This window comes from Plodia interpunctella, chromosome 17, assembly GCF_027563975.2.
Source record: "Plodia interpunctella isolate USDA-ARS_2022_Savannah chromosome 17, ilPloInte3.2, whole genome shotgun sequence".
Lineage (NCBI taxonomy): Eukaryota > Metazoa > Arthropoda > Insecta > Lepidoptera > Pyralidae > Plodia > Plodia interpunctella.
The window spans coordinates 5,254,882-5,268,392 of NC_071310.1; the positions used below are offsets into that span (position 1 = coordinate 5,254,882).

At 37.9% G+C, this 13,511-nt stretch overlaps 1 protein-coding gene across 2 annotated transcripts; it reads right to left on the reverse strand.

Annotated features, from left to right (window-relative positions):
* Positions 1 to 315: 315 nt before the first annotated feature.
* Positions 316 to 11,970, reverse strand: pug (pugilist). 2 transcript variants are annotated; one of them, XM_053757837.1, is made up of 16 exons: positions 11,891 to 11,970; positions 10,515 to 10,713; positions 9,244 to 9,380; positions 8,365 to 8,599; positions 8,052 to 8,163; positions 6,622 to 6,847; positions 6,227 to 6,400; positions 5,802 to 5,967; positions 5,231 to 5,397; positions 4,634 to 4,770; positions 3,797 to 4,014; positions 3,349 to 3,559; positions 2,195 to 2,343; positions 1,887 to 1,990; positions 1,059 to 1,344; positions 316 to 588 (listed from the first exon to the last, which is right to left on the reverse strand). In XM_053757837.1, exons 1-16 carry the CDS (start codon positions 11,953 to 11,955, stop codon positions 346 to 348), a joined length of 2,829 nt encoding a protein of 942 aa, XP_053613812.1. In that variant the 5' UTR covers positions 11,956 to 11,970; the 3' UTR covers positions 316 to 345. The 2 variants fall into 2 exon arrangements, with proteins under 2 accessions (XP_053613812.1, XP_053613814.1); XM_053757839.1 differs by lacking the exon at positions 11,891 to 11,970 and adding an exon at positions 11,379 to 11,513.
* Between the last annotated feature and the right edge of the window lie 1,541 nt (positions 11,971 to 13,511).

The window sequence follows — 13,511 nt, forward strand, 5'->3', positions numbered from 1 at the left end:
TTGGAAGTGTTTTAATATTGTTCGGAAACGCATTGAATAATTTACCACACATGGCGTAGCAGCTTTTGTGGTAAGATGTTCTTGGTACTATCGATAACACTATTTTATCCGGATTTCTTGTATTTCTAAGATAAATGTCTTTAGCTTTCACAAACAAGTCCCAGTTTGTTTTAAAAAATTTACAGATTTCAAAAATATACATGCATGGCAGAGTCATAAGGTCTAGATCTTTAAATAAAGGTCGATATAAATCCATGCTTCGGTAATAAAGTAAAAATAAATAAATTAAAAGTAAAATAATAATAAAAACAAAGATTAATAACAAAAACAATTTATTGGTCGAATTCAGAAGAGTCCTTGTATTTCTCCGGTCTTAGTGTCGAGGTCGAGGTCGTAGATGGCGGGGCGCGTGGGCAGCCCGGGCATCTTGGAGATCTCCCCCACCATGGGCACCACGAACCCGGCGCCCACGGACACGAAGATGTCGTTGATCTTGAGGACGAAGCCCGTGGGCGCCCCCTTCACGGCCGGGTCGCCTGTGAGGGAGTTCGATGTCTTCGCCATGCAGATTGGAAGTTTGTCGTAGCCCTGAAAATTTAACAGTTTTAGAGCAAAATCTTGTGTGTTTCATTTAGTAAATTATGTACTATTGAGCAACATTTTTGACTCCCGAGGGTATTATATAATTTGTAATTATTAATTTATTGCACGAAAAATAAGTACATAAATAGAAACCAAGATTTGAAGAATTGAAGAAAAATACTTACGTATATCTAAGTATTCTGTTTGGTTTATTGTTTTCTCCGTACTCCGTAGGTATAATAGGTTTATGTATACTTTTTGACTATGTAGGTAGGTACATAAGTACTGTCTTATATTATTGAAAAAAAAAATCATATAAAAAAGAATGGTAGGCCTTTCTGGCATTAACTATTTTTTAATACTTTTTTGGCATTTCTTCTCAGTAGTGGTAGTTCCGAAATTCTAATAGTTTATAGTTTTTTGAGAGAAATATAATTAAGGCCTAAATTCCAAATAAATTATTGACAACAACATACCAATCTCGTGAACGATTCGATCTTCAGCAGCACATCGTCGGTATAGTGCACCTCGCCCGCGCCGTACATCTCGGTAGCGATCTTGTGAATCTTGTCCTGTATTGAGAGCGGCAGCGGGTAGAGGAAGTGGAAGCGGTGCGGCTCGTCGCACGCGGCCACCACAGCGTCGGCCAGCGCCAGCGCGCCCGCGCCGCCCGCCGCCCAGTGTGAGCACGTCACAGCGCGGAAGGCGCCATGCGACATCGCGTACTCCAGCACGAGCGCGTGCTCGGCCGGCGTGTCGTTGCTGGATAGGATACTCGTATTTGACTACAGTGGTCGATCAGATTGTTGTTGGTTTATAAGAAACTACTTTTCGAGCCAAAACTTACTTTAAAAATGTTGTTCTTTTATTAAATCGCTAACACAACATTCACTAATCCAAGTAGTCATTATTAGCGGTCTAGTAGATTGGTTCCATCGTCTAAGGTTTATAAAGAAGTGACGTCATAACATGGCGCTTTAGCGTTTGGGGGCTAATCAATTTAAAAGTCTGTTATATTTTTATACAAAAAATACTTAAATACACAAAGATTTAAATTATATATGTATTGTATATGAACTATTGTATTCAATTATTATAATTAAATATTGTAGGTATATGAAAAGTCAGTCTATTTTACTTATATTTTTCTTCCTTCTTGTCGAGTCTGTTGGTGATACTGTTGTCAGATTCTATTCAAGTCGCCTAAAGGCGTGACTTTTCTAAATACCGGCCGACATGTAATGTCGAGTATATCGACATTTACATAATACTATTAAAAGAAAGAAACAAACAGAGAAACTAACCCGTGTTTGTTGAGGGCGACGACGACGGGCACTCCGAATTTGTTGCCATTACTAATGTGTTTCCCTAAGTTGCACAGCCCTTTGCTGAGCAAGTCCAGATTTTCCTGGAAAGAAAAACAATACACTTAATGCTGGAGTCTGTATCGCAAAAGAAGCACCTGTGGCAATAGGTATGAGTTTTTCTTTTTGATCAGAATATTTTTTTGAAATATGCGTAACTTGTGGCTCGTCACGTATGGACCATGATGTGAACGAACGAATGGAGAAACGAACGAACAATATTAGTTAACATGTGGCGTAGCCCGTACCTGCACGTAGACCTGATGCAGCGGCGCGCCGGGGCTGACGGCGGGCCCGCCGCCGTGCATCTTGAGCGCGCGCACCGTGCTCACCAGCACGGCGCAGTGCGGCCGCGCGCCGCTCGAACGACACTTTATGTCGAAGAACTTCTCCATGCCTGCGAACAGTTATCGGTAATCTCAACTAGCTCCGAGTTGTTTGTTCGATGTAAAGAAAATAATAATGTAATGTAATATTTTTTTTTAAGTTTAATTTTATGCAATCGATATTTATTCACACGTCTATGTAGCAAAATATGTACGATTTACTTTATGGGATACATGTATAACCCGTATATTCTTTATTCGTAATTTCTTTCTTATATCATTGTAAGCTATATAAGTCTAGTAATTAGGTAATGCCAAAATATCCTTCCGAGATCGTCGTATGAGGGAACTAAGGGACACAATATATAGCCTTGACATTTTCAGCAACAATTTAGGCAACATTTTTGTAAATAATTTCGAATTTGAACAAAAACAAACCCGCTGAATATCGGCATCAGACTGAGTACCGGAAGTAAAATGAATGGTTCAAAATTGATGGGAAAGGTCCATTACGTCATAGGACATTACTGTAAACAAAAATAAATAAAAAATTGGCCATACTTCAAATTTAGTGCGAAAAATTCTGGGAAATACCTTTGAATTTTTAAATAGCCGATCATAAAATTGCGATTGGGCGATTGCCAAATCAATTGACGGCTTTTCCCAAGAAAAAAATCATTCGTTTGTTTTTATCGGGTTTAACCCAAATCGGATTTAAGGAAAATTCAATCTAAAACAAGTGCAGGTAACTTGTTTTAGATTAGATTTTCTTTAAATCAGATACTTATATTTAATATCAAAACAAAATATTAAATGGAGCTTGTATGACATATGGCTATATATGGCGCCTCGGGGTTCCGTTCTCGTGGGAATTTCGGGATAAAAATACCATATGTGTTATTCCAGGTAATATTCTACTCGTGTAGCAAAGTTCATAACAATCTGTCCAGTAGATTTTGCGTGAAAGAGTAATAACAATAATGATGAATACATGTTCACATAAATCCTCATAAGCTTTCGAATTTATATTAGTACCTTTCTTACCCTGTCAAGTAGCCTATAAAAAAAATACAAACCAATATCGGATCCGAAGCCGGCCTCAGTGGCGACGTATCCGTGTTCGCGCGCGAGCTTCATGGCGATCTTGTCGGCCAGGATGGAGGAGCAGCCGTGCGCGATGTTGGCGAACGGGCCCGTGTGCACCAGCACCGGCGTGCCCTCCAGCGACTGCATCAGCGTCGGCTCGAACGCGTCCTTCAGCAGCACCATCAGGGCTCCGGTCACACCCTGCAAGTGCGGCACGACCTCACTGAGCTTCATTCCTTCAATAAGGCACGTTTAACCTTGGTATACCTGATAGGCAATGACATTCCCGAAGAGGGTTGACGTTCATAAAATCAGCCGAATCAAAATTGTAAGACTATGTATCCATTTTTTACGCTATCCCTCCGACCAGTGAAACAAAAAACACGTATAGCCCCCAGGTGTATATATGCAAGGACGAGAAACATTCTAAAGTCTTACCAAGTCATCAGCAGTAACCGGTCGCCCTTGCCTGTCCAGAGCCACCACCATGCTGGCGAGCCTCTCCTTGATGTCGTCCACGTCCTTGCCCAACGACAGGATGGCCATGATCTCGGACGCCACGGATATGTCGAAACAGGTCTCGCGGGTCAGACCCTTCTCGGTGGGAGATTGACCGATTGTAATCTTACGGAGGTATCTGTCGTTTAGATCCACCACTGGAATTTATACAATTTCATTGATTAATTGTTAAATTATTATTTACAAAAAATGTTGTAGCAGTCCATCCTTGGCTTCGTTCCCGTGAGAATTTCGGGATAAAAAGCCCTATATACTATTTCTAGCTGTGTAAAGTACTACCATCATTACATAGTATTAAATAAAGTCGCTTCATGCTGTTTATTCCTATGTTTGCTTACAACTTTCAAACTACGCAACTGATATTCATGGGTTTTTATAATAGATAAAGTGATTGAAGTGGAAGTTTTATATGTATATAACATGCATAATATATCACCAGTGCGAATACAGGTCATAAAGTTGTTCGACAGCTTTGATAAAGTCGAGAAAGTGTTGACAATGCAGTCTAGGTTGTCACAAAATATTAAAGACACCGGATCTGTATTAATTTTATTTTTCAAAAGTTATAGGCCTTGATTTCTCACACATAACCTTATCCATACTTTCACGTTATTACTAGCGTTCCGATATTATTTTAGTATTTGTCTGTTTATGTTTGTCAGCGTTTTAAGACTACCTATTAAATGTTTTAGTTTACGAACAGGGCGAATTTAAAATAGATATAACGGTTGGCGGGAAAACATAAACCAAACTGACCTCTGTTCCACATGACCTTCTCGGGGTCGATGTCCAGCCTGGCGAACTTGCTCCGCTCCTCCGGGGTCAGCAGGTCAGGGTCTGTCTTGTCGATGCCGAGTTTCTTCAGTCTTCTCAGCTGAATTGGGGAAAACTTTCTGGAAATAAGCACATAGATCAGTTATCTATGCAAAAAATAATGACTTATTTACAAGTACACAGTACTCGGCTTTACTACCGTGCTCCGCGAAAAAAGACTATAACTGAAAGATTATACTGCTAAATATTAAAGTACGGAAAAGTTGTAATGTACGCTCAAAATATTACGTAATTATGCTATACATTGAGATTTAGTCAAGGATTCTTAAACATCTAAGTATATGTATATTTAATAAAATAATGAAAGTATCAAATTGATATTTCGAAGTATATTCAGTGTTAACAACTAAAAGATTTTTAAATTTATCGCGGTTTTGTTGTGCCAGACACTCGCTAGACAGAATCTAACACGCTGAAGGATCTCTATAACAGTACGGATAATGCTGTATCGTTGGCGTCTTATTGGTGTTCACTAATACGATTCGCCGTGTCGAACCGCTAAGAGAAGGAGAAGATTACCTAACGCCTTTGATCTTTGGCACAAGGCGATCATACAGAGGCCCGTCCTTCTGCGTGGCCTCGTGGAAGATGCGCGCATCCATCTGCGCGGCCAGCAGGTTGTTGGCGGCTGTCACCGCGTGGATGTCTCCTGTCAGATGCAGGTTGAATTCTTCCATTGGTATGACCTGTAAATCGTATTATCGGAAAATACACTGTTAAAAGACAATATGATTTGTTTTAAATCGGCAGTTTGACAATACCCTATTTTATTAGTGATGTATTTAATTATTAATTAACTATTTAGCTGTAGTTCTAACTACAGCTGACGCACATGGAACGATTCGGGCGATTTGATGCTCAAAATAAGTAGACTTTCGATAGATGAAATGAAAATTTTGCAATTTTGATTTTCGGCCATACCACTCACAAAAAATTAGCGAAAGATTATTTTTCAATATTTATCATTCTGAACTGATATAATATTTAAATTTCTTAAGGTTTCTTACTACATAGTTTCCACGCTATACGGCGCTCTTCTTAACTTTGAAAGTTACATACGCATTATAAAGTGTTTCTCAATGTTTCTCACCTGAGAGTAGCCCCCTCCCGCAGCGCCCCCCTTGACCCCGAAAGTAGGTCCCTGACTGGGCTGCCGCATGCAGGCGAATGCATTCTTCCCGCGATGCGCGCTGAGCGCTTGCACCAACCCTAATAGTGTGGTACTCTTGCCCTCGCCGAGAGGAGTTGGCGTGATTCTGATCAAAATATTCATAGTTTTAAATAAATTCTGGCGTAATACAATTGTAGGTAAGTATCTGTGAACATTTCTCAATAGCAAAATATCCACAATACTAGCAAAGGGTTGGAGATGCGTAAAAATATTTTTTTTATTATGTCAGAATCTTAACATACAATTTTTATGACTTAACTAGTAACTAATCAAAAATTGACTTGGGTGACCATTTTTCAAATGCTATTCGAACCTATGTACAGAATATTTTTTCATTTACTTACCCAGCAACCACAATGTATTTCCCATCGCGCTGGTCTTTCAACCTGTCGAGCACGGAGAGTGAGATCTTGGCCTTGGTGCGTCCATACTGCGACACCTCGTTGGGATACAGACCGATTTCGTGAGCCAACTCCGCAATATCTTTTGGTTTCTGAGAGCGAGCGATTTCGATGTCACTGTGGGAGAAAAAATTGGAGAATGAATTTCCATTTTCTGCAGTCGGCTTAGATTTTACGGCCGGCCCCCTAACTGACTCCAACCCTCTTTAGGCAGTTCCATTTCTATCTTCTTTTGCGATCAATAGGGTGTAATGAGACATTTGGCAAATATAGGACAAGTAATATATATACATATATATTAATTGAAATCAATTTTATAAAACTACTTTTAATACTACCTCGGTGGTGGGTCCAAAGGCTTGATTCTCAGCGGTTGCAGTGGCCATGACGGCGCCAGTATCCGTTCGAGCTGTCGCCTAGCAGCCAGCACGGTGTTCTTCATCAGCATGGCCACGGTCATGGGCCCCACGCCGCCGGGCACGGGGGTCACGTGGGCCGCGACTTCCCGCGCCTCCGCGTACGCCACGTCACCCACCAAACGCTGCCCACTGGCTTTTGATGGATCTGAGTTTGGAGAAATTAAAATTATGAAGAATCTGTTTTCCCCAGCACCACGCGCGGCACAATGTATGGGTTGCGTTTATGATACAAACTTGTACCACCCATTTCTCATCTTTGGGGGATAAAAAAGACTGTTTTTGAACTCGAGTCGACTATACCATAAGGTACTGCTAATATGACCTGAATATTTGGTTCTATCATGAGACACAACACACCAAGGACACAACAACAAGTATCGTTTTGTCTTATTGTCAAGTGTGTTATTTGTTTTTAGTTAAATAAATAAAAATATGAAAAATAATAAATAAATATATGAATACATGTAGGCACGGTATTTTATAATAATTACATGCTTTTTAGTATTGTGTTTGTTATTGTGAAGATAGGAAGCGAAACTCCGGGCTGCAGCTAGTATGTAATAGTAACAAAACACATACCTTTTCTTTTTCAATTTTCTTTGAAATTGCATCGAAAATAATCTACTTAGTCAACTTTATAGAACTTATTGCTCTAATCTACATCCCATTTATTTAAATATAATATATTATATATTAGGACAAATCACACAATCTGAGCTAGCCCCAAAGTAAGTTTGAGACTTGTGTTAACTAACTCAACGATAGTATATTTTATAACAAATACATATATAGATAAACATCCAAGACCCGGGCCAATCAGAAAAAGATTATTTTCCATGATGACCCGACCGGGGATCGAACCCGGGACCTCTCGGTTCAGTGGCAAGAACTTTACCACTGCGTCGTCAATAAACAGTGATAAATAATTTTAAAATAATTTTGACGATCACTTACCAAGTTCTAAAAAGCTTACAATTGATGCATAGTTAGGTATTTCCACTCTAATCAGTCTAATTCAAAATTAAAATGTACGAATCAATAAAGGATATTTATCAATATGACCGGATCTATGGATTTGAACCACATGATGAAGCTGGCCACTGAGCACTAACCAGCGCAACAGTTTCAGCGTGGGGAAGCAAATGTTGACGAATTTACGTCAATTTTGTCAATATTTAGAAATTCCTTGTTCCGTCTATTGTACGCTAGCCGGCATTAAAATCAACATAACATCAATAACATAATGTGCGGTACTTGAATGGAAATCTACAAAAAATCCAAAGTTGGCGTATTTCCAAGACATGTTTCCTATCGCCTATTCTGTCATGGTGAGTGAGGAACATAAGTACCACTGATAGGATTAATTCCGCAGTCGATGACCACAGCTCCGGGCTTGATCCAGGAGCCTTTGACCATCTCTGGCCGGCCGATGGCTACCACCAGGATATCGGCTGACTTCGTCTATAATGATACAAACAAATATAATGTAATGGTTATGTTGTTTCCCTGCTAGTAGAGACAAGCTAATAGGGATGTATGGAATAGGGGAGCATAACTAATCGACGTGTATCATTGATAATAACTAATGAAAATGATCGAAGTCTTCATGTGCGTGTCCGGCTTAAATTTATATTTTATTCATAAATGAAAACGGAAACTCACAATCTCACTCAGATTCTTAGTCTTGGAGTGGCAGACGGTGACGGTGGCATGTTCCCACTTGAGCAGCTCCGAGACGGGGGTGCCAACAATGCGACTCCTTCCCAACACCACCACGTTCTTCCCGGCAATAGTTACTCCTGTCTGCTTGATCAGCTCCACGCAACCAGCTGGCGTGCACGGTATGAAGCCTGACAAGTCGCCTACTGCGGCTTTGCCTTCGTTGATCGTGTTCAAACTGAGAGAAACATATGGATATTATTAGTTTTTTTGCCCGAACGCACATAAAAACAATGTGACGTAGAATTTTCAGCAACAACCGATTTGGAATAAAAGTTTAAATTGCCTGATTTTTATTACTCGTCTTATGAAACAGGCGATAACAATGCATCTGTATTTACCATCGCATGTATAAAAATATGTACTACTACGTTTTATTATAGACGTAGTATACATAAATAAAAATAAACTTTCGTTTATATCTGGATAAATAAACCTAAGATTAATCAATTTTGGATATTTTGATGTCGTGTAATTTAATTCAATAACTTGCTGTTTTCTTTCGTTAATGTGATAATATTTCAATAATAATATCTTTTTCCTTTTACAAATTTAAAAAAGACTCAATTATGAAGAAAATTGAATTAAGAACAGAGAAATCAAACAAACAACTGTGCTTGCATTTATGTTCCGGTTTGAAAGGTGAGAGAGTTAATGTCATTACAAAATACTGTGGCCAAATATCCTAAGACACTAAGTCGGAAACGTACGTGTAACATTTCTGGTGTTGTATACGTCCATAGGCTGTCACTTACCATCAGGTGGGCCGCATGCGTGTTTGCGTGCTTGGTAGTATAAAAAAATGAGAAAAGTACAGCATACCCATCGACATCTTTGTCGGCGGCGACGGCGTCGGTGACCTTATGCGAGTCGATCTGGTGGTTGGTGTCCAGCGGCATCTGCACTATGATGCCGTGAACCGCCGGCGACTCGTTCAACTTCGTTATTTCAGCCAGTAACTAAACATTTATTTTTTTATTAACTTCGGCATTTGTTTTTTTTTAATGTTTTTTATATCAACTTAATCAAAATTGAACTGAAAAATAATTGTACTAAATAACTCCTACTTTTTTTCTCAGACTTTTTAAAAATAATGGTAGTATAAGACCTAACTTCATGTCCAAGAATGTAGTTATGTATTGCTCACATGTAAAATAATTTAAAATCAGAATGAACAGGGTAACTTTTTGTACGGTTTTCACCAATAGATAGTGCGATGCCTGAGGAAGGGCCATAATAAATTGTACACCTAAATATTTATTTGTTTTACCCGGCGAACCTGAGACAGACAAGAAGTGTTAACATAATTTTAATATCGAAACATGAACCTGCGTTACATCATTACTGACATAACTGATTCTTGATAATATAGCAAACAAACAACTCTTATCTAAGAAGTCAGATGTCAGGCCTTCAATGATGCAAATAAACTCCAATGACCCCATTTAAGAAATCACGTCAAACCATGGAATAACCATGATGATGAACGTCAGTGCAGTGGCGTAAATACCGAAGAGCTAAACAGCCACGCACCTGGGTCCTCCGACTCAGAGACCCTCTGTTCATGTTTGTTCATCAATTTGTTTATTTTGCATCGATTCGTTCACAGCATCGGTTTATGACCTCCGATATGCCTAGCAGGAATAGTTGCAGGACTATATTCAATATATTTACGAATGGCTAATAATGGCGCTATTCATTTTCTAATTTCTTCTATCGCGATATGTTTACGTTCTCGCAAGAACACTCACTAGCCCTTTCGAACCGCTTGACACTGAAATACTGGGGACAAATTGTAGCTAAAAGGAATAATTTGACTAGGTAATTAATGTATAATAATCTTATAATTACCGAACAATTACCAAATTATAGAAATAATGATTGACTTCTGGTCTTATCATAATTCTGGTCTGTTTGGTAATCCTTCTAAATTCAAACAAATTATCGCCAAATAAACGACGTCAAGGCGCTGGTCTGGCCTGGATGAAAAATATCGTGCGAAATAAATAAGAAAATGTAGGAATGCGGACCCTGGTCTCCAATGCTTAATGACTGGCGGAAAACTGGCCAATGCTCTGGTGAGATAGACCTACCTCAGACTCGGTGATATCCTTAGAGAACCGGATGTGTTCAGCTTTGATGCCGATGTTCTCTGCAGCGCGCAGCTTCATCCGGATGTAGACGTTGGAGTCCTCCCGCCCCCCCACCTGCACGATGGCCAGTCGCGGCTGGAACCATGCGGCGCGCGTGCGCAGCTCTGACACTTGCTGACGCAGGTCATTCTCTATCGATCTGGTGGTCACATAGTTTGTTAGAAATATTTTACGATACGTAAATCAATTAGCCTTATAAGGTATTTAAAGTAGGTAATGATAATTCATTACCTTCCTTATTTAATAATAAGGAAGGTAATGATAATTATTACCTTCCTTATTTAATAATAAGGAACATATTCTTACTTATGTTATTAGAAATAAGTACTTATTTGTTATTTTGATTGGTAAATAAATAAAAATAAAAAAAGCAATTTTACAAAAAAACTATTTCAATGATTGTGAATTCAAAGAAATGTGATGAATGAATAAATGTTATTGCTGTAAATAATGAACAGCTGCTGACTATTGAACAAAAATCACATATATGAATAAATGTAAAAATACCCGCAAATTTCAATTTTTTAAATAAACAAATACATACATAATGCGATAGTTTTTCAAAGCGATTATAAGTGTAGCATAAGTAGGATATCACTATATCCTGCGTACTTAAAAATAGCAGGTGTAGACAATACAAAAATGTTAACCCTCTACTGTCGACGGTCGGTTACAAGAAAGTACAACAGACATTTCCCGGTATTTCTTTATAACCTTTACAAAAGCTAGATAACATTCTAGTGATTATTTTACTCAAAGTCAATAGCAGAACAAAATGTTAATAGATAATAATTGTTTTCATACTTAGAAACTTGTAATCCCGAAATAACTTCCGACACCATTATGAATTTTCAGCGCACTGTCTTCACCACTGTTCACCACCGACTACTTATTCTTAAACTAGGGACCATGTTGCGGTCCATTCGACCCCCGATAACCCTCGGATGAAACAAACAAAACCGTTTTGTTGATAAAATATCAGATGAATAATGTTGAAGAATATCTCTAACTGAAGTAGGTACAACACAATGCAAAATCCTTCATTCCACATTATTTTAGGTACACATACAAAAAAAATATACGTACAGAGCAGTGGAATATTTACCTAAGAAAATAATTAAATAATACACACCGTATTTTGTTAGTATCTCTTTTGCCTTATCGTGTCTGTCCAAATTTTTCCTTTATAAGTAAGCAATTCGGAGATGTAATATAAAAAGAAAAACAAACAGTTTCCATTATTTATTAGATTGGCGCGAAAAGCAAGTCTACTTGTAAGGCGTTCTATTATTTTTGGAATATATTTTGAGACTTACCTCAAACAGTCTAATACAAAATTATTCAAAGGTTTAGTAACGCGTAAAATATTTTTTAAAGACATGACAAACACTAAGATTATTATACGCGAGAGATCCGTGGGCCAACTGGCTTATACTGTTGGTATGATTATGAAATTCATATTATTGTGACAAAATAAGCATTAGTTAATTACAGCGATATTATTGTTTATGTGTATAATACAAACAAAAAGAACAACCTTCCGGTAATACATATGAGGATCTAAATGGGGTCTAATGAATTTTTAATTTAATGGTAGTAACGCCGACGCTACGACTATTTGTATATTGATTGGAGATTGAGATAAACAGAATCATCATTTATCACTTGAAAACATATTTTAATACTCTATTAATAGCATCGCTGGAATTTCTTTGTCTCAACTGAGTTTTCCCAGTCGCTTCTCAAGCCGCAGGGTGCCGGAGCCCAGGGTCCGCTAACATTCCGTGGGAATATATATTTGATAATGATCGGATGGTGGGATGAACAAGAAACAAAAAACTTTGTATACTTCTGTATGTTTGTAATAAACTCAAAAATTACTTAAGCGCGAAGTTTAATGCGGTTTTCACCAATAGATATGTAATTCCTGAGGAAGGTTTAGGTGTATAATTAATTATGTTTCTACCTGAGTGAAGCCGGGACGAGCCGCTAGTTTAAAAAATTAAGGTTAAAAATTTAAAGATTTAATCACAAAAATCTTAAATTATTTTGATATGATTTTTAAGTAGGTACATTATAATAAGAATGACTATTATCATTATTTATTTTGGAATATAATTGTAATATATAAATTACCCTTTACCGTACCTAGTACGTAGTAGTACCTTAAGACGAAACTTATCAAATCGTAATAGATTAACTGATAACTTACCTGTTCTGTTACTATATTTTACAGATAAAAATACCTACCAAAATAATAACATTTCGTATAAAACAATACTTACTCTAGTAGCGAATCCAAATCTTCGTTCGTCTTCCACATTGTCGGTCACTTCGCAACGTTTGCGACACGATCCTACGTGGGCAAACTCCGTAACCACAACTAAAGGATACAATGCGAACGGTCAACTTATAAGCAGCAAAAATCAAACCTGTTTTTACTGGCACATACTTGGTCAAAATCTTCAGGTCAAGCCATGGTTCACCATATCACGCTATTATGGCATTGAAGTTGGAATTAGAGATAAAATATATATTACCATTGGATTTACAACATATGTATGTAACATGTGACGACTAATACGGGAAGCTGTATTTTCCTATAATAAAACTTTTAGCTGTAATAAAGTACACGCCTAGTGCGGGAGCTATTGTGAATACGCGTTATATGACAAATAAGGAATTTGTATTTGGAAAACTGCGGTAATCAAGATTTAGCTCAGTGTAAACATTTAGTGCAGCGTAAAATACTGCTTGTCTCGATGAAAATAGTACATAGCTAGATATCTCGCAATTTTCTCACTTCGTTCATTTTGCTCAGCCTCTACCCCGTGTTTTATGTACCTATTTATTTATTTCTGTTATGCTGTGTATTTATTTCAGTATTTATTCGCTTTATGTTGTGTACGTTAAAGTTATTTTAAACAGACAAAATGT

What these genes read in the sequence shown, in the direction of transcription:
- pug (XM_053757837.1), bottom strand. Translation starts at nt 11,955, where the DNA reads ATGTCTTTAAAAAATATTTTACGCGTTACTAAACCTTTGAATAATTTT. An exon ending in AAATACATTGTGGTTGCTGG is followed by an intron (nt 5,968 to 6,226) that starts GTAAGTAAATGA and finishes TATTTTGATCAG; the next exon opens with AATCACGCCAACTCCTCTCG. An exon ending in GTCGCCCTCAACAAACACGG is followed by an intron (nt 1,345 to 1,886) that starts GTTAGTTTCTCT and finishes TATCCTATCCAG; the next exon opens with CAACGACACGCCGGCCGAGC.